The sequence below is a fragment of the Talpa europaea genome, assembly GCF_964194135.1.
Source record: "Talpa europaea genome assembly, chromosome: 3".
Taxonomy (NCBI): Eukaryota; Metazoa; Chordata; class Mammalia; order Eulipotyphla; family Talpidae; genus Talpa; species Talpa europaea.
This window is the reverse complement of record NC_140069.1, coordinates 29,643,047-29,670,121: the sequence shown is the minus strand read 5'-3', so window position 1 is coordinate 29,670,121 and position 27,075 is coordinate 29,643,047. Positions and strand designations below refer to the sequence as shown.

Below are 27,075 nucleotides of genomic sequence, written 5' to 3'. Positions count from 1 at the left end.
ACACCCTCGCCAACATTTGTTGTTGCTAGTTTTTTTAATATGTGCCATTCTCACTGGTGTAAGATGGTATCTCATGGTAGTTTTGATTTGCATTTCCCTGATGACAAGTGATGTTGAACATTTTTTCATATGCCTGTTGGCCATTTGCATTTCCTTTTCAGAGAAGTTTCTTTTTAGCTATTCTGCCCATTTTTTGACTGGATTATTTTCTTTGTTGTTGTTGACTCTCATCAGCTCTTTGCAGATTTTTGTGATCAATCCTTTATCATTAGTGTTGTGTGCAAAAATGTTCTCCCAGTTGGTGGGGTTTCTCTTTGTTTTTGTTATTGTCTCTTTTGCTGTGCAGAAGCTCTTTAATTTGATGTAGTCCCAGCTGTTTATCTTTGCCTTCACTATCACTGCTTTGGGTGATGTGTCTGTAAAGATGTCTTTGATGTGCAAATCACGTAGTGTTTCGCCTATATTTCCTTCTATGTATTTTATGGTTTCAGGTCTTATGTCTAGTTCTTTAATCCATTTTGAGTTGGTTTTTGTGTATGGTGTGAGGTAGTAGTCAAGCTTCATTCTTTTGCATGTAGCGGCCCAGTTTTCCCAGCACCATTTATTGAACAGACTTTCTTTGCTCCAATGCATATTCTTTGCTCCTTTGTCAAATATTAGTTGACCATAAATCTGTGGGTTTATTTCTGGATTTTCTATTCGATTCCATTGGTCCGTGTGTCTGTTCTTGTTCCAATACCATGCAGTTTTGATGATTATGGCTTTGTAGTATAGCCTGAAATCTGGGAGTGTGATGCCTCCATTCCCTGGGGAAGGAAATTCTATGGGGACTCAATCTGAGGGGGTGGGGGGAAGCAAATATTGTCTAAAAAATGTAAAAAATGATAAATGTTAAAATAAAAAAATTAAAAAAAAGCAATGGAAAATGGCAGCACAAGAGTAGTTACCCAAATGGTTGATGCAGGGTTTTTTTTTTTTTAACAAAGAATGCCAAAGGATTAAATTTTGTTACATTTTTTTCTAGCAATTTAAAGCTTGCATGGTAAATGGAAATATGCATTAAATGAAATTTAAAATGTATTTGATGCAATTTACAACTTATATGCTAATACTCTATGAACTATTCTAGGAATCTTGAAAAATAGCAGACTGAGATCTAGCCACACTGTTCTTCCTCCATAGTGTGTGAAGATCTATGCTGTAATTTCCATTCTTTGGTATTGGAGTTGTTTCAAAAGCTAGACAGAGTAAACATCCATCCCCCACCTTTAAAAATATTTTTAGAATTATTTAAAGATCTATTCATCTATTCATACAAGAACTGGAGTGTAAGCCAGAGTCTCAGGGGGTGAGGGGTGAATACCAGAGAGAGTGAAGAGCAGAATAGGCAGATCTATGGAAATACACTGCTGAGAGCAGCAGCGGGCGAGACAGGAGAGGTCTGCTGCGCCATGCCTGCCAGAATTGAATTCATGCTGCAGTGGCTGGCGACAGCTTGATAGCACTATATCTTTAACCCCTGCGCCACGAGGGAGGCTCTGTTTTTAAATTTTTTTAAAGAAATATTTATTTACGTATACAAGAACTGGGGTACAGACCAGAATTGTGTGGGGGTGGGGTGTGAGAGAATCACCAGAGACACAGTGGGGAACAGAACAGGTAAATTGACTGAAATACACTGCTGAGGGGAGCAGCGGGCGAGACAGGAGAGGTCTGCTGTACCAATTGGGTTAGCTCCCTGGGCGGGTATCGAACTCATACTCAGAAGCTGTGAATAGCTTCATAGTGCTGTGGTTAACAGCTTGTGCCACCAGGGAGGCCCTTTAAATTATTTTAATGTTATATGTGCTCATTCATTTTTGACCCTTTTTATTTATTGGAGTCTTAGAAGTTTTCTCATGCAAGAGCAGATTTTATAATTTTTTACATTTCTAAAATTTTATAATTTTAGAAATATAAACAATCAGGCATGTTGCTTTAAGGCATTTTCCCAGAACTAATGCTTGTAAGAGATCTTCATATTTCAGTCTGACACTGTTCTGTTGTATTCAGGCCCCTAGATATAAAAACAGATTATGAAAAATAAATTATGTATAATATATATATAAATAAAATATGCAATGTGAGAGAAATTGGTCAATGCTATGGAAAAATACAAAGCAGGAAAGAGGGATAGGAGTGCTGGGAAGTTAGGGTGGATAATTTTATTTTACTCAGTGTTTTTCTCTGCAATTTTTTTTGAGATAACATTGGTCGCTATGACTGTATATGTTTTAAGAGTACAAGTTTACATCTCTTCAAAAATGTATGGTTTCACACCACACCTACAACCAAGGTACCAATAGTCCTCCACAAAGTGGGACATCTTAAACTGTGTGAGGGGGGATAGTCTCACTGAGGAGGTGAATATTTGACTCATAACCAAACATGGTGAGGGGACAGTCACTGAATCCAGGGAAAGAATGTGCCAGCAGATCGAAATATGCCTGAAGTGTGTACAACAGCAGGAAATTGTGTAGTGTGACTCAGAGAAGTAAGATGGCAGCTCTAGGGGCTATTATTAGGGCTTTGACTTTTCTCTGAGAGAGATGGGAGCTACTGGAGGATTTTAAGCAGAGGAATGACATATTTGCACATGTATTTAAAGAGTCCCCTGGCTATTTGAGAATATTCTGTAGAGGACAAAGCAAAAAAACAAAAAGAACTCACCACCGTTTAGAAGGATGAATGTCATCTTCTGGGTAAGGGATGTTGGTAAGGATGATAATCTCTGGGATGTAATAAGGAACTAAGAACTATTTTATTTCATAGCAAGTTTTCTAAATCCTTTTTGAGCAGTAACAGGTACTGGGAATTTATGCACAGTCTTCAGAGAACCTTACAGTTACAGCTAGGGAAGATTAATGTGATATAAACCCATGCAGCCTGCACTCTTGTATAGTGTGTGTGTGTGTGTGTGTGTTTCCTATAGATTAATTGTGAAGGGTATGAATTCTAAATTCAGGCTCCTGGATTCAGATCCTGGGTTCCCCACTTACTGAGTGGGGGACAAACTACTTTTATCTCTCCTGAGTCTATTTCCCCACCTATAAAATAGGGACAGTAGGTTTTGAGAGAAGTAATGAATTAGAATGTGTACAACATTTAGCATTCTGCTGATATATAACCATTGTTCAATAAATGTTATTATAGATATGGATATAATATTTATAAAGGTCAAGAAACATCTCTTATTTATTTTATTTAGAACCATGGAATCCTAGAACTAGAAAAGAACTGAGGCATCATTAAGCCCAGCCCTAAAATCAAAAGTGACATAGCTCAAAAAAAAAAAAAAAAAAAAAAGACTATGTAGTTAGTGTCACCTGGCTGGTGGCTGAGTGGGGATATGGGGCTCTGGATTTTAAGTCTAGTGTTTTATCTGCTGTATCATGGTGCATCTATATAACCCTAAACACAATACCAGTGAGAATAATTTAAAAAAAATAAAAGGTTGACTTTTTTTTTTTTAGCTCCTCATATTTTTTTATTAATAAATTTTTTTTTTATTTTTTACATCATTGTTCATTTTTATTTTTTTTTATTTTTTTAAATAAATTTTATTGTTATATTCCCCATACAATTGCAGCCCCCCATTCTGACCCCAATCCCTCCCCTCCCGCCCCCGCCCCCCTAAAAGTGTCTCTGGTTCATAGTTTTTTGTTGATTTTGATTTTCACTTTCTTATAGTTATTCATTTTCCTGGTCCCTTATTTAAGTTTTCTAGATTCCTGCTATGAGTGAGACCATCCGGTATTTTTCTTTTTCTTTTTGGCTTATTTCGCTGAGCATGATCCCTTCCAGCGCCATCCATGTTGCTGCAAATTGCATGTGTTTATCTTTTTTGAATGCTGAGTAATATTCCATGGTATATATGTACCACATCTTCTTGATCCAGTCATCTATTTTTGGGCATTTGGGTTGTTTCCAAAGCTTAGCTATTGTAAACAGTGCTGCTATAAACATAGGGGTGCAGATGTTCTTTGGAATTGATGTTTCTGTGTCCTTTGGGTAAATACCTAGGAGTGGAATTGCTGGATCATATGGAAGCTCTATGTTTAGTAGGACCAGAAATCTCCACACAGCTTTCCACAGTGGTTGGACCAGTTTGCACTCCCACCAACAGTGCAGAAGAGTTCCTTTTTCTCCACACCCTCGCCAACATTTGTTGTTGCTAGTTTTTTTTTTTTTTTTAAAGCACTTTTTTTTTTTTTTAATTTTCTAGAGGCATGTCTTATTTATTTATTTTTTTATTATTTGTTTGTTTGTTTTTTGGTTTATACATGCACTGGGTACAGTCAGAAGCGCGGGAGGGTGAGAGAATTCACCAGAGCCAGAGCGGGGAGCAGAGCAGGCAGAAGGACCGAAGTACACTGCTGAGGGGAGCAGCGGGCGGCAGGAGAGGTCTGCGCACCATGTGGGACCCTCCTCTGGTGGCCGGGGAGCAGCCGGGGATCGAACCGGCGCCACAGAGGCCGCGGGCAGCCTCGCAACCCAGCGCTTAACCGCTGCGCCACTGGGGAGGCCCCCAGTTGTTGCTAGTTTTTTTAATATGTGCCATTCTCACTGGTGTAAGATGGTATCTCATGGTAGTTTTGATTTGTATTTCCCTGATGAGAAGTGATGTTGAACATTTTTTCATATGCCTGTTGGCCATTTGCATTTCCTCTTCAGAGAAGTTTCTTTTAAGCTCTTCTGCCCATTTTTTGACTGGATTATTTTCTTTGTTGTTGTTGAGTCTCATCAGCTCTTTGCAGATTTTTGTGATCAGTCCTTTATCATTAGTGTTGGGTACAAAAATGTTCTCCCAGTTGGTGGGGTTTCTCTTTGTTTTTGTTATTGTCTCTTTTGCTGTGCAAAAGCTCTTTAATTTGATGTAGTCCCAGCTGTTTATCTTTGCCTTCACTATCACTGCTTTGGGTGATGTGTCTGTAAAGATGTCTTTGATGTGCAAATCACGTAGTGTTTCGCCTATATTTCCTTCTATATATTTTATGGTTTCAGGTCTTATGTCTAGTTCTTTAATCCATTTTGAGTTGATTTTTGTGTATGGTGTGAGGTGGTGGTCAAGCTTCATTCTTTTGCATGTAGTGACCCAGTTTTCCCAGCACCATTTATTGAACAAACTTTCTTTGCTCCAATGCATATTCTTTGCTCCTTTGTCAAAGATTAGTTGACCATAAATCTGTGGGTTTATTTCTGGATTTTCTATTCGATTCCATTGGTCTGTATGTCTGTTCTTGTTCCAATACCATGCAGTTTTGATGATTATGGCTTTGTAGTATAGTTTGAAGTCTGGGAGTCTGATGCCTCCATTCCCTTCTTTTTTTTTCAGGAGAGCTTTGGAAAAGGTTGACTTTTACTTTGTGTGAAGCACCATGATAAGTATTGTATACATATTCACTCATTTAATCCTCATGACAACTCTTTAAGGTGGTCCATTCATTGTCCCATCTTTCAGAAGAAGAAACTGAAGGTCAGAGAGCAAGTAACTTGCCCATTGTGGAAAATGTGTGTAGTAGGGGAAAATGTGTGCTGTGGGGGAAAGGTGGGCTGGCCTAGGTGTCCCTCAGAAAACACATCACCTACTTTCTTCATGTATAGAGTGGGGAAATTGAATCTAGTCTTTTAAGGCCTCTTTTAACTTTACAATTTGGATATTCTAAGTGCACTGCAATGATCAGATCTGTAAGAGATGCCATTTCACTTCATTAAACTTGATGTCTTATGTCTTATTAACTGATCTTCATCTTAACTATCAGCTGCAAGAAAGAATATTTGTAGAACAACCTAGAAACCAGTGTCATCAAGGCCATGAGGGATTCCTGAAATGTTGTTTCTTGCTTCCATAGCAACCCTAACATTGAGTATTAAACTTAATGGAGTCAACTGTAGCAGCTGGAACTGAGCATTTGTTCAAACTCTGTTGATTGATGAGGAAACAAATTGCTGGCTCAATAATTTTTCTTTTGCGTAATATACTGTCTCAGTGTATTTTAGGGTGTGGAAACCAAAGACAAGTTAAGTAAGAATGTAGGAAATTAAGCATGGAATCAAAATGGAGAGAAAGTTTCCAAATGAATAGAAAAAAGAACATCTGGGTGCCTGGAGTGGTCATGGTAGACAGAAGGATGATCGTAGGCAGACAGGTTTTGGGGAGAAGAGAGTTGGTTTCTCTTTCACAAAGGTTGGAGGGATTAAGCAGTCAGGTGAGCTTTGTGAAAGGACAGTATGCCCAGGTGGGTTTGTTTTTTTTTTTCACCACAATGTGTTTAGAGCCCTCAGTGAATGAGAGAGGCTTCAAGAAGGCAGACATGTTGAGGAGTTGAGGGGGTCTACTGAGGTCAGTGCAGAAATAGCTCTTGAAGTATTTTAAGCAAAGAGGGATGTAATAGGGGATTGGGTGATTACATAATTGTTGAAAAGGCTGCAGTAAACCAGGAACCCACCTGTGGGATCAGGATGCTACTACTCCATCTGTGAAGCTAACGAGCAGACCCTAGAGCACCAAGTCTGTCTTTCTACAACTTTGCTTGTCAACAGAAGCAACTTGCATCTCGCTTCCCCCTTTGTGAATGTGTCTAGTTGCTAATATTACCTAATTCTTACCCATAACCCTAACTACAAGAGCCTGGAAAATGTGGTTTTATCTTTTTAGCTTCTGCTGTACAGGAAGACTCACAGAAAGAGGTGGGAGTTCATATTGAGTGCCAGTTGACATTCAGTCAATAGTTATTTCATCTGAAATTTGAATTAATTAGGGAGAGAGAAAGAGGTAGAGGAATTGGCTACCTAAGAGGAATGAGTTGGAAGGTCTCAGCACTGACATAAGCCATCTGTTCCATTGATTAAAAGTCTGTCAGTTAGGGGCCTCCCTGGTGGTGCAGGCGGTTGAGCACCGCACTGTGAAGCTGTCCGCAGCGTCTGCAGTGCAGGTTTGATCCCGGCCGGCCAACAAGAATCCCACATAGCGAAGCAGACCTCTCCTGTCTCGCCAGCTACTCCCCTCAGCATTGTATTTCTTCAGTCTGCCTGTTCTGTTCCCTGCTCTGTCTCAGGTGAATCCTCTCACCCTCCTGCACCTCAGACTTACTCCAGGGTCAGATTACTTTTTCACTTTCCAGGGTCAGATTACTTCTCCAGAGGCAGAAATTCACCTTCTAAAGACAGAGGAACTGTTTTAAAATTCTCTCTGATGTCTCCTCTCTTGGTAAATGTATACATAGGGGACATCAATTTATACCTTAGGCCAGGTTGGAAATTTAAATTCTAGGAAAAGCAAAGGGGATTGATCTGTGAAGACCTGGTCTGGGTTGGGCCAATGGTGTTGAAAGTGACATCTGGGCCAAGTGAGGAGTCCTTAGAATGTGTTCTAAAGGAGAACATTTAAAATCATTCAGTGACTTGGTCATCCCCATCCTGACCTTTAAGCTCTAGCCATCCCATACCATCTATAGACTGTGTGCACCCCACTCTGTTCCAGCCTTTGCTCATGCTGACCCTTTGCTTAAAACGCCTAACTCTGCATGGCCAACACCTGCTCATCTTATAACAATGTAACAACATTATAAAGTCATATATTATCATCATCTTCCCCAGAAATTTCTCCACTACTATGTTGGGATCAGTGCTTTCCTTCAGGCTCAAATTGCTCATGCTTTTTACAAATCTTATGAATCTGTCAACTCTACATGGTTGTAAATGCCTCCAGGCTGCTACTTGTCCTGGTATTATATCCCCAACATCTAGCCAGAGAGCCGGCTTCTATAATGTTTGCAGAGTTCAACCAAAGCAAGAGATGAGAGAAGTGTCTCCCAAGGCAAACTTTGCTTTTGCTGCTATAGGGATCTGGAACTTTCTGCCCCTTGTTTTGTATGTATGTGAGCTCTTCACCTTCCAGGGAAAGGACTGCAAAACTCTGCATCTCCGAGGCGTGACGTTTCAGGGCCTCTCCCTTCTGGCTCCCATCTCTCAGCCCAACCCTGCTCTGCTATTCACAGGTCTCCTGCTCTGCCCTTGATTTCCATTTGCAGAGCTCTCAGACAGCAGAGGCAGCTGCCCAATTTATTAGGCTAAGACGCTCCTATGGGCCAAGTGCCAGTTTGCTTGTTAAAACCTGCCTACGCAATTTTTCACTTTGCAGAGAGAAGAAATCACCTAACTGTTTCCCACTGCTCTCTGTGCTCTGTTTTGGGGGATGGGTGGTGGTGGTAGTTTTGTGTGTGTGTGTGTGCGTGTGTGTGTGTACAATTTTATTATTCATTTCTCAATTTAAGAAATGAAGAAAGATGGTGAAAGAGGTGTTGATAGAGAATACCAAATTATTCTGTATGTATTAAGTTATCTTGTATTTTTTTAAAGGTTTAAAAACCATTAACTATTTCAAGGCTTCCTTACATTTCTCCTTATCAGTTGCAAGAAATTCTATTTGTAAGACAAACCCCAAGAGAAGGCACGATGGTCATTTTTTAGTGAAATGTTAGCAAACTGCTTTACCTTGCAAGGAAATTCAATTCATTGGAAACTGTTTTTCTCCAGGGCTAAACTGGGGCAGCTTTTTCTTTGGCTCCCTCTCAAAGTAAATTCTCCAGGGTTCTGGAAACCACAGTTGTTAAAACCTTATACGATGTCTCTTTTCTTTCAGCTCGTGTAACAGTTACTAGAGGAGACGGGTGTGATGTGGCACGGGTGTGATGTGGCATGTTTTTTCTGCTTGCTTTTTCTTTATTTTTTTTCTTTTCCATTTTGCTTGCTGGTTGGTGCACACTCCCTGAGGGCCTTTGAGAGCGTGTTCCTGAAGGAATTTATGACAGTCAGCAGGGACAACTCAAACTTGAACTGGCATCAACCCCGGGGTCCCTGAGGGCATGTATCTCCCTGTCTCCACAGAGCAGTGCCTCCCTCCACAGCCAGGGGGAATCCTTTCCGCCCACCCATCTCTGCTCACAAATGCTCTTCTTGATAATAGCTTGTTAAAGTGTGCACAAGCAAAGCTGACAATACTGAAATTTCAACTCTTGCCTGTGAACTTTGCTTCTATTTGTGGGTGTTGGAAAGAATGTACAGGATAAAGGTTGACATTCAGACCCTTTCTCATGTATACTTAAGAGAAGCAGGTGGTAGTGGAGCCTTGAATGGTATCAGTGGCTATTTACCCAGCTAGTCACACACACACACACACACACACACGAGGGGGAGAGGGGGAGAGAGAGAGAGAGAGAGAGAAAGAGGGATTCTGCTAGAACAGGGATGCTCTGTTAGCCACAGCGTCCCTTTCCCCCCAACCACCTCCTACCTCTACTCTTCTCCAATCAGGCTGTCCTGGGATGACCACCAAGAGTAGAAAGGGTAGAGAGTAAATTTGCTCTGTACCTTTGCTGTGTTCATGCCTCCTTATTCTGAAGGACACCCTCTCCTGGCTGTATAGGGCAGGGAGTTGTGGCAGGTCCAGGAAACTGGAGTGCATTAGCTCATTCTCCTATGAATGTCAGTGACCTTCCTGTCAGTGACCCTTGGGATATTCGCTTTTGAAGAAATTCTTTTGTGAAACAGCATCCTGAGGCTCATTAAATTGGGAACTGACAGCTGCCAAGTCCAGTTATTTTGACTCTGATCAGTGAAGCTCACCAAAATATACAGTATTCTGGTGTAAATAAAGGAGGAGTAAGGCCCATTTGTTGGGAGAGTCTCTCTACTTTCCCAGGCCAGGGAAACCATTGATGAGAAGATTGAGTCATTACGATTGGGGGTGATCAGATAGTGTCTGCTTGGCAAATGGGCTTCATTCCACAAGCCACCTCAGGGCATTGGATTGTAGGAACTTGAAGTGCTGTGTTGAAAGGAGTCCTGTGGCTGAACTTTGAAGGTTGGGGTTGATGAGGGCCTCTCACAGGTACTAGGGCTGGGAGCCTGGGGGCAAGGTACAGCCTTGGGATTTGCAAACCTGCCTTGACATTTTACCATGTGACTGGTACTCTCTCCAGATGCTTCCTCTCTTGTGGCTTATGCTGTTGGTTTTTTGAGCCTTATGGGCAAGGCATTACATTTATGCCAATTAGATTACATCTTGATAGTTTTGACCCATTATTCCAGTCCGCGGAAGTCCTTTCTGGTCCTGACCATTATTAGACTTATTATTCCTCTCAGCATTTTATGTAGTGGTATAGAGAGAGCCATGAGTGCCCCCAGAATTTGGAAAATGCAGAGAATGATTTGCTAAGGAGTCCTGATATGTTTTAGATTCCAAGTCTAAAGGCTAAGAAGTCCTGGTGTCTCCCTACTGTAATTTAATCAAGCTTTCGGAGTATTGCCCAGTGGTTCTTTAGACAAATGTGAGCAGAGCATTACCAATGCTAAGAAAACCTTCACTCATCAACTACGCTGTCAATGTCTGGGGTGAGAGAATGCAACAGCTGCGGACTGACTAATAAGGGAATTGTAGAAGGAAGGATTGATTGTCATCTGTCCAGCCCTGGCCAAGAGCAGTGGTGCCCTAACAAGTCCCCTAAAACACAGGGGGTAGCAGATGAAGTTGCAGTGGGGGCAAAAAATCAAAGGTAGTCCAAAATACCTCCACAATATCCATGGACTCACCTGTAAGTCCTGTGAGCTTGTCATAGTCTGGAGGCTGTCACATGCGGACAGAACCACAGGAGGCTGCTCCAGGGGCCACATCTCTGTGGGCTGATCATGTCTGACAGTGGGCAGGATTGAGGTGCTGTGTTACATGTAGTTTCTTCCTTTGGTCAATCTATCTCTCTGTAGAGCCTCCTCTGACAATCCCATTCAGTTCATTTCACATAAACCAAATATTCATGGGTTGCAATTTCCCTGAATTTTTGATGTGCTATTTTTCAGTCTTATTATGGCAGATACTATACATGCGTATGCTTGATCGACTATTTCTTTCTATTTCCTTTTCTTTGAGCCCATGTCCCCTTAGCAGCACTCCCTCGTGAACATGAAGTCTATGTGCTGACTGTTGATGTGGTCAGCCTTGTCTATTTCCGTCCTCTTTTTTTTTATTGAAAAGTAATACAGCGTTATTAATTTACATCTCAGTATGATTAGCGAATATGCCTTTGTTCATTTTCTTAGAAGTGGATGAAATTGAATACTTCAGCCTTTGTTGTAGATCACCAGATTCCACAACTGGGTTGGCAAAATGATTTCATTGCATTGTTTGTAGGTACCTGCAGTGCAGTGTTGAAAGAATCTAGAGACTGAGTTCAGGCTAAGCAAGAGAGAGGCCAGAATCCATTAATAATGCTAAGCCTGCCCTAGAGCCTGGGTACTCATACCAAGAGATAGTCTCCTCCCCCATCCCTGACAAGCCATTCACTTATTGTCTAGACCATAGACCTCCTATTCTTCCAAGAGGGCAGATCTCCGGCTCTCCATCACTCTTGCCCCATTAGCCTCCATGGACCTTGCCCCCACAGACTCTCAATAAGCACTTGTCAAGTGAATGAGAGTGTGAGTGACTAGCAGTCTGATTTACTGGGATGCTTCTATTCAGGGCAGCAAGCATCTGTTTTCATCATTTTATTAGTAAAATACAAATAGGTATTTAGCAAGGGAGAAGCAATTGGCAGGATTTTAGTTTAGCCAAGAGAGAATGATGAACTGGCAGCACAACAAAGGTAGTCTACAGAGGAACTGTGATGATTGCTGTGGAATTACACTGGGAAAAGAAAGAAAGGAAAAGAGGGGGTGAGGACAGAGAAAAAAAGGGGCACAGGAACAATGGATTGTTGGGCAGAATTGTTGGAGTTGGAATATTAGAAGGGGTAAGAAAATCAGAGTCTTAAGTTGATATTCTGAAGGGTGGCAGTCACTGTGATCCCTGGGACCAAAGTACGATAAGAGGGGTACAGGGCTGAGATGTGGTGAAGGACAAGAACACTGTAGAAAAGGGGGCCCAAACTATCGAAGGACCATTCCTCTGGATATTGAAATCAGCAAGAATTATGACACCTGTAATTGTTGGAGAAAGTGGCAGTGAGCCAAGAGCTAAAAAGCCAAAACTGTTCTTGTAACTGGGATTAGCCAGAGGGTATTTTTTTTTTTTAATTCCCTAAGCATGACTAGAACCACTATGAGACGTGATTAAAATGTCATAAAGGGACAGAGATAAAAAATTAACTCATCCAAAGGTTCAAAAGGACACTGGGGAGAAAAATTAAAGCTGTTGTTTGATGAGAAAGAGAGAGAGAGAGCACATGAGTGAGCCAGGACATACGAGTCAGTGGGAGTTTAAGCAGGAAAAAAAAATATGTACAATTATTTTTTATTTCTACATGGGGTATCAGGAAAATCAGAGGAAATAGTTTGGATTTCAGTGAGGCAAAGGGTTGACACTAGTGAGGAAGAAAGCAGCTTCCACATATGTAGAATAGCTAGGTAGAGCCAGTAATTCAACACGTATTTAGAGAGTATCTATTATGCGTCAGGCTCCCAAATGAGCACAGCAGACATCCAGACTAATAATAATAAGATTCAATGACATAAGTGACTAAAACATAAATAGAGTGGAGGGGAGGGGAGGCTGAGGAGGGGAAGGCTTGTCAGGGATGGGGGAGGAGATTATCTCTTGGTATGAGAACCCAGGCTCTAGGGCAAGCTTAGCATTATTAATGGATTCTGGCCTCTCTCCTGCTTAGCCTGGACTCAGTCTCTAGATTCTTTCAACACTGCACTGCAGGTACCTATAAACAATGCAATGAAATCATTTGGAGCCAGACAAGATGAGTTCAGACCCCAGCTCCTCTGCTCCCTAAGTATGAGACCCTGAGCAAGTTATCTAGCCTTCCTAGACTTACTGTCCTCATCTGTAAAATGGGAGTAGATAGTAGCAGCACCTACTTCCTAAAGTGGGCGTGAAGAATGAATAAACCCACACATACAAAGAACTCAGAACAAGGTTTGGTAACATGCTAAGTGCTCAATATATAGTACCTATAAATTATTAATATAGACTCTTTTGAGTCTCAAGGTAGACCTGTGAGTTATTTTTATCTCCATTTTAAAGAAAAAGAGACTGAGGGTCAGAGATTGAGTAGAGGCGCAGGATCTCATAGACCGAAGTGGTGAAAACTGGACTTGCACTGAGTTCATAGGATTCTACTGCTGTTTTACTGAGTATTTAGGAGCACCTTTCAGTCTCTGGATGAAATTGCTTTACCCATGTCGTAGAAACTCACATCTTTTCCCTCTCCAAGCGTGCCCTGACCTCAGCAATGGCACCGGATATTTACTGTACAATTACATGGCCATGATTGAATTAATTAATTAATTAATTAATAAAAGATTCACTCATTTATGCATACAAGAACGGGGGTACAGGCCAGAGGTGTGTGGGTGGTGGGTAAGAGGACTCACCAGAGACAGAGTGGGGAACAGAACAGCAGGTTCACTGAAATACCCTGCTGAGGGGAGCAGCGGGCAAGTCAGAAGAGGTCTGCTGTGCCATGTGGGTAGCTCCCTGGCCAGGAATCGAACTCATGTTTCAGTGGCTGTGGATAGCTTCACAGGTTGTGTCTTAACCCCTTGCGCCACCAGGGAGGCCTGGCCGTGATTGAATTTAGCCAGAGCAAGGTTGCCACCCGAGGGTGGGAAATAGTTCTGAGGTTGTACACTGTGATCCCACTGGAGCAGGAATTTTGCTTTAAATTGTCCTGGCTCAGGTTCACCTTCTCTGCAAGGGTAAGAGAGACTTGTTTGCCCAATGCATTGACCTTGGAATTAAAATGACAGTCCTGGAAGTGCTGTTGACAAAATCCAGACCTCTGCTTCATGGTTTGAGGAAGGACATTTTATGATGTGCCCACAAACCCGCTTCAATTTCTATCAAAAGTCCTGTAGTGAGAGACCAGAAGGAAGATCATTGTGTGACCTTTCCCGAGGCTGAGAAATGGGAATGCTGTTATCTGAACCAATAGGAGAGAGGAAGACACAGAAAAAAGAGTTCATTTTCCTGGAAACCTCTCTGAGCAGTCCCCAAGTGGAGAAGCTCTAAGTCTTTACATAGCAAATAGTTTGGGATGCCCCCACGTACTCGTGAAGCTCATATTTTAATGCCAGCTGCATTGAGAATTTTTCAAGTCTCAGGAGGTCAAATGGAGGTAGTCACTGAGCCTCCATTTCCCCTTCTGCAAAAATGAGTGACTTCCATTCTGTTTAAATTCCTCCAGCTCTACCATTTATTAGTTTTTGAAACCATGAACCAAACATTCAGAAGTGGCTATACTCTCGTAAATGATAGAGATTTGTGTCCTGGAATCTGACTCTAATGCAGGACCCAGACTTGCTCTAGAACTACTGATATTTAATTTTGTGTTTTGCAGCCACCTCCTTAACTCAATCCCTTTCACCTGAAGCTTTGCTCTACCCAGAATTCTATTTACTCACAAATGTTGACCGCAGGGCTCTGGAGATGAATGAAACTGATTTCCTACTTTGGGGAATTCATAGTTCTTGTCAGAACTACTTTTCTTCAGAGATTTCTCCTGAACCTAAACTAGTAGTCCTCAAAGTGTGGACTATATCCAGAAACTTATTAGAGGGCCTCCCTCGTGGTGCAAGGGGTTAAGATGCAACCTATGAAGCTGTCCACAGCCTCTGCAGCATGAGTTCGATCCCCAGCCAGGGAGATACCCACATGGCGCAGCAGACCTCTCCTGACTCGCTCGCTGCTCCCCTCAGCAGTGTATTTCAGTCTGCCTGTTCTGCTCCCCACTCTGTCTCTGGTGAATCCTCTCACCCCCCCCACACACACCTCTGGCCTGTACCTCAGTGCTTGTATGCATAAATAAATAAATCTTTTTTAAAAAAAGAAACTTATTAGAAATGCAAGTTGCCACTCTAGAAGATGTACATAAACTGGGGATGTGACCCACTGAGGTTGACTTTTAATAAGTCCTCCAGGGAATTGAGGGGGTGACATTCTTATTGAGAGCCACTGAACTGAACTTTTCAGAGACAAGCTGCGAGATTGTAGCTCTGACCCTCCAAGGACCTGAGGAGACGTAATGACAAAAACTCGGTCACTTAGGCTGCAGGGACTCCTTTTCAACTCACAACCACCCTGGGGTCCCCTTGGAACCTCCAACAACATTTCAAACCTTTGTGGCATTGTGGCTATTTGTTTTGATGGGAACTAATCCAGTTTAGCTCTTAATTCCCCATGGAGCTTCCAGAATTCCCTTTAAACTGATTGTGATGCTTGGTGGGATGTTGACTTAAGGCCACCTAAGAAGCCCTGTCCCAGGAGGATACCCTACTTGCAAAGCTCTCCAGAGGGAGAGCATTCTCAGGGGGCCCATCTGCTGTCTCCCTCCCAGCCTCCTCTGCAAGGAGACTTACATTTACTATCTCCTCTGTGCAGGCTCTGAGCCTCGTTCCTGTTCTCCTCAGCCTGTGGAGATCATTGGGTCACACTCTCCTTGCAGTAAGTTCAGAAATAAGGGTGGGGCAGGTGTGACTCCTGCAGACTCAGGCTTGACTCTTGTGTCATCCCTGGGTCTTGCAGGTCTGTCCTCTATGGCTCTGACTTCTGGCCATTGCTCCACCACAAATACCTTTATTAAAATGAGAAAAAGGCCCACCCTTCAGGTGCCTCTCAGGACTCCTGAGAGGCAATCCAGCTGGATTTCCTCCTTGGACATCTCTCTATATAGCCATAGCAGAAGCCTGTGCCTACCCAGCCTGGACCCTGTACAGTAAGGGCAGAAGGAGGGGCAGTATGGGGGCGCTGTGGGCAGAGAGCCTGCACAGACAGACCTTGACTCATAAAGGTTTGACTTGGGATTTTTCGACTTTATGAAACTGTGTGACAGCAGTACACTTTCAATAGAAATCATACTTTACATTTTGAATTTTGATCTTTTCCTGGGCTAGAGATATGTGGTGTGATTCTCCCTCGTGAGGCTGGGCAGCCTCAGCTGCCAGTCAGCCAGCCAGTCATGAGTGTAAACACTGATCCTCCCCAGTGTATGTGTTGCCAGCATTTTTTGGATACTATATTAAATGCAATTTTGACTTGACATATTTCCAAATTAGGATGAGTTTATTGGGAAATAACGCCATCATATGTCTAACACATGTTGGAGGTCCCCATGTGCTGAGCCCCATTCTTTACTCATATTATTGCCTTAAAATCTCCAACCTCCTTGTGAGGTGGATGTTAGTGTTGTTTCCCTATACTTTTCCCTTTTCTGAATTATAAGAGATTTTCAAACCCAGTGCCTCCGTTTTTTTTTTTTTAAAGACACATTTTTTTTTAAAGATTTATTTATTTATTTATACAAGCACTGGGTACAGTCAGTAGCATGGGAGAGTGAGAGGATTCACCAGAGCCAGAGCAGGGAACAGAACAGGCAGACTTGACGAAATACACTGCTGAGGGGAGCAGTGGGTGCAGCAGGAGAGGTCTGTGCGCCACGTGGGACCCTTGCCCGGCGGCTGGGGATCGAACTGGCACTGCAGAGGCTCCAGGCAGCTTTCCAGCCCAGCGCTCAACCACTGCGCCACCAGGGGAGGCCCTCAGTGCCTCCATTTTCTATCTATTCAATGGGTATGATACACTTAGATCTTAGGAGCTTATTCTGAAAATCAAATGAGATCATAGTAAGGAAAATGCTCTGGGGAAAAAAGATTTTAAAATAGGTTTAAAGTGAGCTTACCCATGGGTCCTCAAAGGCAGATTCTGGGGCCTCTATTTTAAGAAACTTACCTTAAATTCATACAGCTCCCAGAATTATACATGGTTGAGGCAGAAGGTTGGTTTCCTGCCAGGATACTGGTATCTGGGGGGTGATTCCTCCTTCCCTAAAATGCTTAGATGTGTGAGACTGCAGAGGATGTGATGTGTATACCGGTGCTGGGAGCCGGTCATGGCCTGGCATGCTGACCTGAACAGGCTGACCTCATGGGCCCTCCCCACTTCTCATTTTGGTGACTGTACTCAGTATTTCATTTTTGGCTTTCTATCTCTTTCTTGCAGCTGTGGTGATTGGAATTTAGGGCAAGCATTTGGGATCCCTTTTCTAACTCCTGTCAAATTCAGATTTAGCTGCAGTGTCCAGAAAAAAAGAGAGGCTTGGGGTATGGGTGGCAAGGAGGAGGGTCTCCCCTTGGTTGGAGGCCGTAGCTTGGAACACCTGAGGAACTGTGACAGGAATACTCACCTTCCTCCATTTGAGGCAGGAGGCCTCTCAGCACATCTATTATCAACCTTTCTCTCCCACAGGGAAGTTACTTAATAAAAAGTTGATCAAATCTGTATTGGTTTGCAAGGTGGATGATCCAAACTGTTGTTACACTAAATTGATTGAGAAATGGACTCAAACACAAGCAGGGGACAGTAGTGGAAACGGAGGAGGGACTGACCAAGGAACATTGCAACAAGGACATAGTTAAGTTGGAAAAAGGCAAATGTGAAATCTCTCCTTACCACCACAACACCATCCTCACTCCTTAGGCACCCATGCAAGAGGCTATAAATGAGGTTTGAGTCCATAACGATATATCCAATCTGCTCTCTGACAAGAGGATCATATTATGCCCATCACCTGTGGCAATATATGCATAGTTCTCAGCCTGAATTTGAAGGCCATTTAGAACCAACTTTAGGCTACCCCTCTGACTTAATTCCATCTGCAACTCCTAGCAGTATCTTCATCACAAGTTCTGTTATCTGCCACATTCTTGTCATCTTGGACTTCAGCCCAAGACATGTTCCTCTCCAAGTTTTTCTTCACTCAATCTAAACACCATGCATCTGTAAGGCCAGTTTATGGCCCAGCTCCTTGACCCCTGCCCTCTGATATCCCTGTTCTCTGAATATCCTGTGTCAGCACTACATAGTTCCATACTAGTTATTCTTTTATTGTCCCATTAGTTATGTCTCCCCTGATAGACTGTAAGCTCCTTAGCATTATTCCCTATGCTAAGCCGCTTCTGTAGTCCCTGCAGTATCCTGCTAAGCTTAATAAAAAACGCTTCCAGTACTGCCACACAGTAAATAATAAAATAATAAGGTGTTTGCCCTAAAAACTGTATAGGCAACTTCCCAGAAACTAAAGCGTTCATCTGATGAAGAGAATTTGTTTGTATGTGGTAAATATTCATAATTAGCCAGTCATGATCATATATCCTTATGACTTTCCCAGATGGGTAAGAGAAACCAATGGAGATCAGAGGTTTGAAAGGTCATCTGCCCCTCACACTCCCACGCCACCTGGTCCTAAGATTTCTAACAACCGCCAAGCCGCACTGGATCCTTAACGTTCTTTTAATGAGTTTGACTTCCACTCTTTCCACAGAGAGTTCCTGTGAGAATAAGCGTGCAGACCTGGTGTTCATCATTGACAGCTCCCGCAGCGTCAACACCCATGACTACGCAAAGGTCAAGGAGTTCATTGTGGACATCTTACAGTTCTTGGACATTGGCCCTGATGTCACCCGAGTGGGTCTGCTGCAATATGGCAGCACCGTCAAGAATGAGTTCTCCCTCAAAACCTTCAAGAGGAAGTCTGAGGTGGAGCGTGCTGTCAAGAGGATGAGGCATCTGTCCACGGGCACCATGACAGGACTGGCCATCCAGTACGCCCTGAACATTGCATTCTCAGAAGCAGAAGGGGCCCGGCCCCTGAGGGAGAATGTGCCTCGGGTCATAATGATTGTGACTGATGGAAGACCCCAGGACTCGGTCGCCAAGGTGGCTGCAAAGGCACGGGACACAGGCATCCTCATCTTTGCCATCGGTGTGGGCCAGGTGGACCTCAACACCCTGAAGGCCATTGGCAGTGAGCCCCATGAGGACCATGTCTTCCTGGTGGCCAACTTCAGCCAGATTGAGTCATTGACTTCAGTGTTCCAGAAGAAGTTGTGCAGTAAGTCCTGCTCCTTTGTGGCTGTTTGGGGGTGGACCATTAGTATTCATTCATCATTTTATAGTGTTCATGCTGTACTTACCTTATTCCAGCTACTATGCTAGCAAGGGGTGTTCAGCAAAGTCAAAGATAGACACAGCATTCTCTTGGGGCTTATACTAGCCAAGGAGAAGGACACTGAGTAAGTCATGACACAAGCAAATAAGTAGATGCTGTTGTACAGTGTAGTGGAGGAGGAATTCAGGGCATGAAGGAACATATAACCCAAGTAATTACCTTAGGCCAGGGTGCTCTGGGAAATTTCCCTGGGGAAGGGACATTTAAACCCAAACTGTAGAATGAGTTTTCCTCCAGCACATTGAACTGCCCTGGCCTTTGCTAAATTGGAATTCGTGCGTTGGAAGAGAGATGGGAATGGAAGGGCAAAAATAATAACACTTTCTCCTTGCATCAAGTGGAATACCAAGGCATTTTTGCCTCATGGTGGTGCTAGTAGTAGATGTTTACTTAAAAGGCAAAGAGGCTGAGTGTACAGGGAGGACCAAGATGTGGTCCTGGTGCCTTCCCATCTGTTAAGGTGGCAGGTCCTGCAAAGGGGATGCCTCCCTAAACCTTTGAGCTATGTTCTTCTACTTTGAGGGCCTTCTTCCTTCTCTTGCTTTCTAATCTTCCTGCCCACCAGGCTTCTCTCTTCCTTCCTTGCAAACTTCTCTCACTTACCTCAATCTGAGCTCTTGCCTCAGTTTTTTTCTGGCAAGTCAACTTGTTCTCTCCCTGGCCTCCTGCCTCTGCAGAGGTCTTCTTGTCCTTTCTTTCAGTGGAGGGCAGGGACTCAGGGTGCCAAATGGGCTCTCATCTAGTTGCTAGAAACTGGACATGCTTTGCTCACCCCTAATGGTCCCTGTCCCCGCCAGCTCTGATGCGTCTTTCATGGGAACACAAAAGGAAGTATCTACTTTTAAATGACAAGAATTTCCCTGGAGTATGAGTGAAGAATGAGCTTAATAACCAGCTTGATCACCAGGATCAGGAACCTGCCTCTCTGAGGGCTCTAAGGATCAGTTCTCAAAATGTGATAAACTGTAGAACTCCTCTATACACCCCATCAAAACCTTGGGGAGAGGGCCTCCCCAGTGGCGCAGTGGGTTGAGCACAGTGCTGTGAAGCTGTTTGCAGCCTCTGCAGTGCGGGTTTGATTCCCAGCCAGCCAGGGAAATACCCACATGGCGCAGCAGACCTCTCCTGTCTCACCTCCTGCTCCCTTCAGCAGTGCTTTTGGTCCATCTGCCTGTTCTGCTACCCACTCTGTCTCTGGTGAATCCTCTCACTCTTCCACGCCTCTGGCCTGTACCCCAGCAATTGTATACATAAAATAAATCTTTAAAAAAAAATTGACTGTTAAAAAAAAAAGCCCTGGGGAGGAAGAAGAATATTATGATTTTGATGTGTCTTTTTTTTTCCATGTTAATCTTTTTTTTTAAAGATTTATTTATTTATTCATACAAGCACTGGATACAGTCAGAAGCATGGGAGGGAGAGAATTCACCAGAGCCAGAGCGGAGAGCAGAACAGGCAGAGTGATGAAGTACACTGCTGAAGGGAGCAATGGGCAGCAGGAGAGGTCTGTGCGCCATGGGGGACTCTCGCCTGGTGGCCGGGGATCGAACTGGCACTGCTGAGGCTGCGCGCAGCTTCGTAGCCCTGCTCTCAAATGCTGTGCCACCAGGGGAGGCCCAGCTTTTGATGTATCTTTTAAAAAAAATCCCCACCAGAAATTAACCTTAAAAAGCAGAGACCCCATTTTTTTTTCTTGAGTCCAAAATCAAAAGATTTACTCAAGAAATCAATGCCACAAAGGAAAAAATGTTTTTCTCTGCAATATTTACTTGGAAAGTGTTCAGAAGTGCCATTTTCCCTGGCACTGCAGAAGGACTGTGTTACTGTGGTGTGCCATGGCCTAAGCACTGGGAAAAGTTCTACCAGTGCTGCAAACACTTTTAAGTTTTATGACTTTAAATGACTTCTGCAGAATTGATGTTCCCCTTGTAGTGTAAATACTAAAACAGAACAGCTTATTCATTTGTGTTGAAAAATGTTAATGGAGAGGTTCTTTTATATGTGCTCTGGATTTATCAACAAATAGTGAGTTGATATGATGAGACTAAGAATGTGGCCTCATCTGAAGAACCCTCTCTGTGGGCTTGATGTCCAGTCAGCAAAATTAAAAGACAGTTTGAATTTTCCCTCCATCCACCATCTTTATTGCAATTTGAAAGCTCCAAGATCATGTCTGATTATCCCATTCCTGGTTGGTTGATTTAGGTGTGGCTGGAAACTGACTGCCCCTATGCACCCTTCAGGAAGCACAGCTGCTCCAGCAAGGCACTGCGGGGTTCTGCTGAGCAGAATCATCAACCACCTTGAAAGGTTGAGGAGGCCCTAGGGCCTCTTTATCATCTACCAAGTAAAGACAGCAGTAACTCACATTCATAAAGCACATTCTTTTAGGCTGTCAGAAAAAGCTGGGGAGGTAGCACACCGCTCTCCCTCCCTCTTTAAAGATTAGTGAATTGGTTAAGCCAATTCCCCAAGAACAGTCAGATGAGGGTGGGTTGCTCGTGTCTCTCCTCCACATGTCTGGAATTGTAAATTCCTCTCTTAAGCTAAGCCATTTTCTGATGGCAGCCTCCACAGTCCAGCCATTCTAGGTAAGCCAGCTGTGTAGTTGCTACTCACCTGAGGGCTAAAACTCTGAAGACTTTGGGTGGCTGGGAGGAGCAGACTCGCATCTCAGCTATATCACCTGCCAGGTGTACAATGCTGAGCAAATCTGTAAAATGGAGCATTTACCTGCAGAAGTAGATATGTTAGAACACAGTATATTTTACACACAGTGTGTACGGTGTTGTGTTTGATTATGAGGACCAGCGGGCTACGCTGATGGCCTTGGTTTTGATCTGTACTCAGTCAGACAACAGTGATGAAGATCTTCCATATTGCAGATGGCATCACTGAGGTTTTGAAAGTCTCATTTGTTCCTTAAATATTTATTGAGTCACACTTTAATAATAACAGCTAAACTTGCCCATAACTAGGTATTTTCCATACATTATTTCATTTAATACTTACAACAACCCAATGAGGCATATACTATATTTTTCCCATTTTACAGAAAGCGGAAGCTCAGCCTTAGAAAGGAGTAGCCCGGGCCTCCCCGGTGGTTCAGTAGTTGAGCACTGGGTTGCGAAGCTGCCGGCAGCCTCTGCAGCGCCAGTTCAATCCCTGGCCGCCGGGCAAGGGTCCCACATGGCGCGCAGACCTCTCCTGCCGTCTGCTGCTCCCCTCAGCAGTGTACTTCGGTCCTTCTGCCTGTTCTGTTCCCTGCTCTGGCTCTGGTGAATTCTCTCACCCTCCCGCGCTTCTGACAGTACCCAGTGCTTGTACAAATAAATAAATAAATCTTTAAAAAAAAAAAAAGGAGTAGCCAACTTCAAGTAGCAGAGTTGGAGATCACACTGCAGTCTCACTGGCTCCTGAGCACCTACTGCCCCAGTGCAGTTCTGAGGTTTCCAGGCTAGTGGGAAGAGACTCTCATCACAGAGAAAGGGATGTTTGTTACTCAAAGTCTTGCATTTCAGAGGCCTTGGGAAGACCTGGGAGTTCTAGGATCAAAAAATGTCTGGGTCTGCACCCCTTTGAGACTCTTGTTAAGTGGGAGGCCCATAGGTGTTGACTTTGTGTGTGGTGATTGCTCTTTTCAAGACTCCCAGTCAGTCCCACCATGCTGATCATTCTCTACTCATTCATGCATTCACAAAAAAGCATTTATGAACATTTATATTTCCTAATGAAAAAATTAAAACCTACCAATGATTTAGGGGCCTGATTAGTGATATATGCCCCTAAACACAAAGCGTTGACCTACGTTCAACCCAAAATGCTTTCTGATAAATGAGAGCACTGGCAGGCAGTGGAGGAGGTAGGACTATTCCATTCCCCCTCATTCACTCCACAAAGACTGACACCCCAGAAGAGCAAGGCATTAGGGCCCAGATGCTTTGAGAACCATCTGGCACTCACCTATACTAGAAATTCTTATTGTTTCTTGGTAAAAGCATTTGGGATTCCTTTGGTTGAAAGTAATAGAAACTCAACTTCAACTAGGTTTATCGAGGAGAGTGTATGATACTACACGTGGAAGTGGGGAGAAGAGTAATGAGTTACAGCCCTGCTTTCTCTGTATCTTCTCCCTCTGCTTCTGCACTTCTTCAGTCCATTGGGAGAGAACATGGACCTTGTCAGCATCCCCCAAGTTGTACTTACCCTCAGTTTAAGCCCTCTTTTCCCCAGTTCTAGTTTCTGAATGCCAAAAAAGGACTCTGATTGTCAAACCCTACATGCCCAAGGACAGCCAGGAAGAAGGACTGCCTCCTCCCAACACAGCAGTCCTCAAGTTACCATGTAGAATGTATTTGGAATAAGAAAGAAGACCAGTTTCTAGAAAAGGGGGATGCTACCCAAACAAAATAATGTGATTGTGCTAGTGTCCCTAGATATCTGCAATTATACTCTTTAAAGTCACAGAGTCATGGTAAATACTGAATTAGCAAATACTGAATAAACCACAGCTCCTGGGGGAAATTCAGAGTTAGGTTTCTGCCAGCTGCCCATTACATTTTTGTCAACTGATCAATACATAATCTTGTTTTATGTTTGTTTTTGTTTAAAGACATCTTATTTTAATATATATTGTTAATTCATTGAACTACAGTCAACAGCAGTGCCTGAACTCAACATACCCAACACACATCTTTTCTCCTAAGGCTGTCTCAGCCTTCTTACACTTAGGAACACTAGACTGTACTTCAGCAAACACCAGCTCTGCAGCCTAGGGCCATTTTAAACAGCAAAATTGCCTGCAAAAACGTGGCACTAAACAGACCTGTGTAAAGATTCAAAACAAGGCCTCCCCAGTGGCGCAGCATGTTGAGCGCAGCACTGTGAAGTTGTCCACAGCCTCTGCGGTGCGGGTTCAATTCCCGGCTGGCCAGGAAGATACCCACATGGCCCAGCAGACCTCTCCTGTCTCACCCGCTGCTCCCCTCAGCAATGCTTTCAGTCTGTCTGCTCCCCGCTCTGTTTCTGGTTAATCCTCTCAACCTCCCGCACCTCTGTTCTATTCCCCAGCTCTTGTATAAATAAATAAATCTTTAAAAAAAAAATGGATTCAAAACAGATTAGAGTCTGACAGCTGGAATGGGAAGGCAGAGGCAATCTTGTCAACCTCAGCTGTTGGTATGTGCTCAGGTGACTCCTACCTTCCCTACTCTGAGCATGTCCACGAGTGACTATAAAAGCAATGTCTTGAATTTAGCATCATAAATAACTTTTAGGGAATAGGTGAATTTTCAGTATAGAATCTATAAATAATGGAATTCAATTGTATGTGTCTTTATTTTAATGTCTCTGAAATTGGAGTACATCTTAGATTCCACGAAATATAGTATACATCTCAATGTACGTAGACTCTATGGTTAACGTTTGAGTGAAAAATCTGGACACTGCTCTAAGCACTTTGCCATTGTCATCATTATAACCCCTTTAGCCTTTGCAAAGCTGTTTTGATCCCAGTTTTTAAACAAAGAGATTAAGAAAATTACCCATGACAACAAAAACTTATTTTACACTAAAGTAAAAATGACTAATTGGATTTATCTACAAGTTTCCTAATATTATTTGTATTTTAACAGGAGTTCTAACACAATCATAAACTCAGAACACTCATTCTAAATTGTATTGCTATGAAGTTAAAAAAAAGTTTTACTCCCTTAGTTGATTTATTGACCACCATATTTCTTTCTTAGAAGTAAAGAGACTTATACTAATATTCACCATCGAATTCATCAGTAACTGAATTTTCCTAAACAGTGATTAATGGGATTGTCCTTAGCTTTTGAAATCCTGTTTTATTTTAGCTTCATAAAAATATGTTTCTACATATGGACATCTTTTTTGTTTATGAGAACACTCGTATAACATGTACTCTGTTTATACTGATGATTGTTAATTTTAAATATGCTTAAATTGCATTGTATTGAATGAAGTCATAAATTAAGATAAAAAAAGTAAGAATTTTTATGAGCTCCAGACAGACTTATGCAAGAATTGATGAACCTGAAATCCAACATACTTCAGATACTAAATGTAGAAGTTTTTAAATTATGACAAAGATGATAGAAACATGGAATGTATTGATGCATTTTTTTATTCCAAAATTTTTTGTATAACACTTTTGCATATTAAAAAGTTTACATTACTCTTGGGATTTATGATCCTGAGAAACTCTTTTTTCTTTTCCATGTCCTCACTTAACTAATCTCTTTTCCTCCAGCCCCAATGCTGCCTACTGAAAATTCACAACTAGCCAAAGCCCCCTCTTGTATAAGCAAACTTTCTTCCCCCCTGCTCACTAATTGTGTATTATTAATTGAACCATGAATTTTCTGGTTTTGTAGGCCATATTGAGCCAATTTTTTTTTAAAAGATTTGTTTATTTATTTATACAAGCACTGGGTACAATCAGAAGCACAGGAGGGTGAGAGAATTCACCAGAGCCAGAGCAGGGAACAGAACAGGCAGACTGATGAAACACACTGCTGAGGGGAGCAGCAGGCGAGACAGGAGAGGTCTGTTGTGCCATGTGGGACCCTTGCCGATGGCCAGGGATCCAACCGGCGCTGCAGAGGCTGCATGCAGCTTTGCAGCCCAGAGCTCAACCACTGCGACACCAGGGGACATATTGAACCAATTTTTAGCTGGCTATCAGCAATTCATATGGTCTGCCAACATTATTTCCCCTCGGCCCCCCATGGCCTGTCATCTATATATTGCTGGTGCCATCTGTCTAGATTTATCTTGTGTGACCAGAGGCTGGAAGTCCCCTCGGAGGATACAGCATGTTGCTTTTTTGGGTCCTATGCTGTCTCTAACTGTATGTTCTGAATTAATATTTGCAGGGTGGATGAAGTTAGAGAAAGCATCATATCATTGCCTTAACTTTCTGTCCCTTCTCTTTCAGCTGTCCACATGTGCAGTGTCTCGGCGCATAACTGTGCTCACTTCTGCATCAATACCCCTGGCTCCTATGTCTGCAGGTGCAAACAAGGGTACATCCTCAACCCGGATCAGAAGACGTGCAGAAGTAAGATTGCTTTGCTGATGTATCTGAACTGTTTTCCTCTGCACTCTCTGCTTTTATCTGGGTTCATTTAATTCATCTGTGACCCCTCACCCCACCCTATCTGTCCCTAAGGACAGATAGGTGGTTTTGTAACCTATGTATTTTGTGCTGGCCCCTGCAGTGCACAGGACATAGCCAGGCCACACAGTAGGCTATCAGGAAGAGTTTAGATTATTGGAGATACTCATGAGCTAGTGTCCTTTATTTCCAAGTTGTTCTTTAGGGGGATCCGCTAAAGAACCTTCTTATCCACTCTCTCTATTAACTGTACCCTGAGGAACTGGTTCTGTACTTTATTACCTTCTGAGAAGGATGGATTTAGGATGAGTTATTAGCTTTGGCTGAGAATGATTATTCAAGTTCTGTTTTGCGGGTAGGTGTTCAGGGATCTAGTTGCTTTTGTGAGGACACTTTATAGGTCTCCTAAATAAAAATGTGAAAAACTGATATAAAGTGTTAATAGGACTCACATTGTCTCTTTTTGGCAAAGTCCCCAAACTAGATAATATACGGATATTTGACCCAACACTAGGTAATCCCTCTCTTACCCATACACTGAGCATGTCATATATATATATATATATTTAAGTTGTAAGTAAAACACTGTACTAGCCTGTAGACAGCCAGGGCACCAAAGTAAGACATGAAGACTGGCCCACATGGAGGCAAATAAAACTCAGCTAATCAGATGCGTGGTTCATGCAATGTGCAATTGTTATTACACGGCCTGGTGAGCAATTAAGCATTAATGGGAAGCAGTTTGCACAAATGGTTATAATTAGCATTGCATTTATAGAGCCAAACCACATTTTCTTTTCTCCTCTCACTTTTCAGTTTCAGGGTTGAGAGGGGTTCACTAGAGGCCTCCCTGCCCCCAAGCTTAGGCATCATCTGCTTGACTTC

General features: G+C 42.8%; 1 protein-coding gene across 3 annotated transcripts in view; it reads left to right on the top strand.

Annotated features, from left to right (window-relative positions):
* Nucleotides 1-27,075, top strand: part of MATN2 (matrilin 2) — a gene marked incomplete at its 3' end in the record, with an annotated part of 114,132 nt that overhangs the window by 19,275 nt on the left and 67,782 nt on the right. For all 3 annotated transcript variants that reach the window (XM_084230323.1, XM_084230322.1, XM_084230321.1), the window contains exons 2-3: nt 18,363-18,932; nt 26,011-26,133. In XM_084230323.1, the coding sequence (XP_084086449.1) occupies nt 18,363-18,932; nt 26,011-26,133 (693 nt within the window). The remainder of the gene's footprint in view (nt 1-18,362; nt 18,933-26,010; nt 26,134-27,075) is intronic.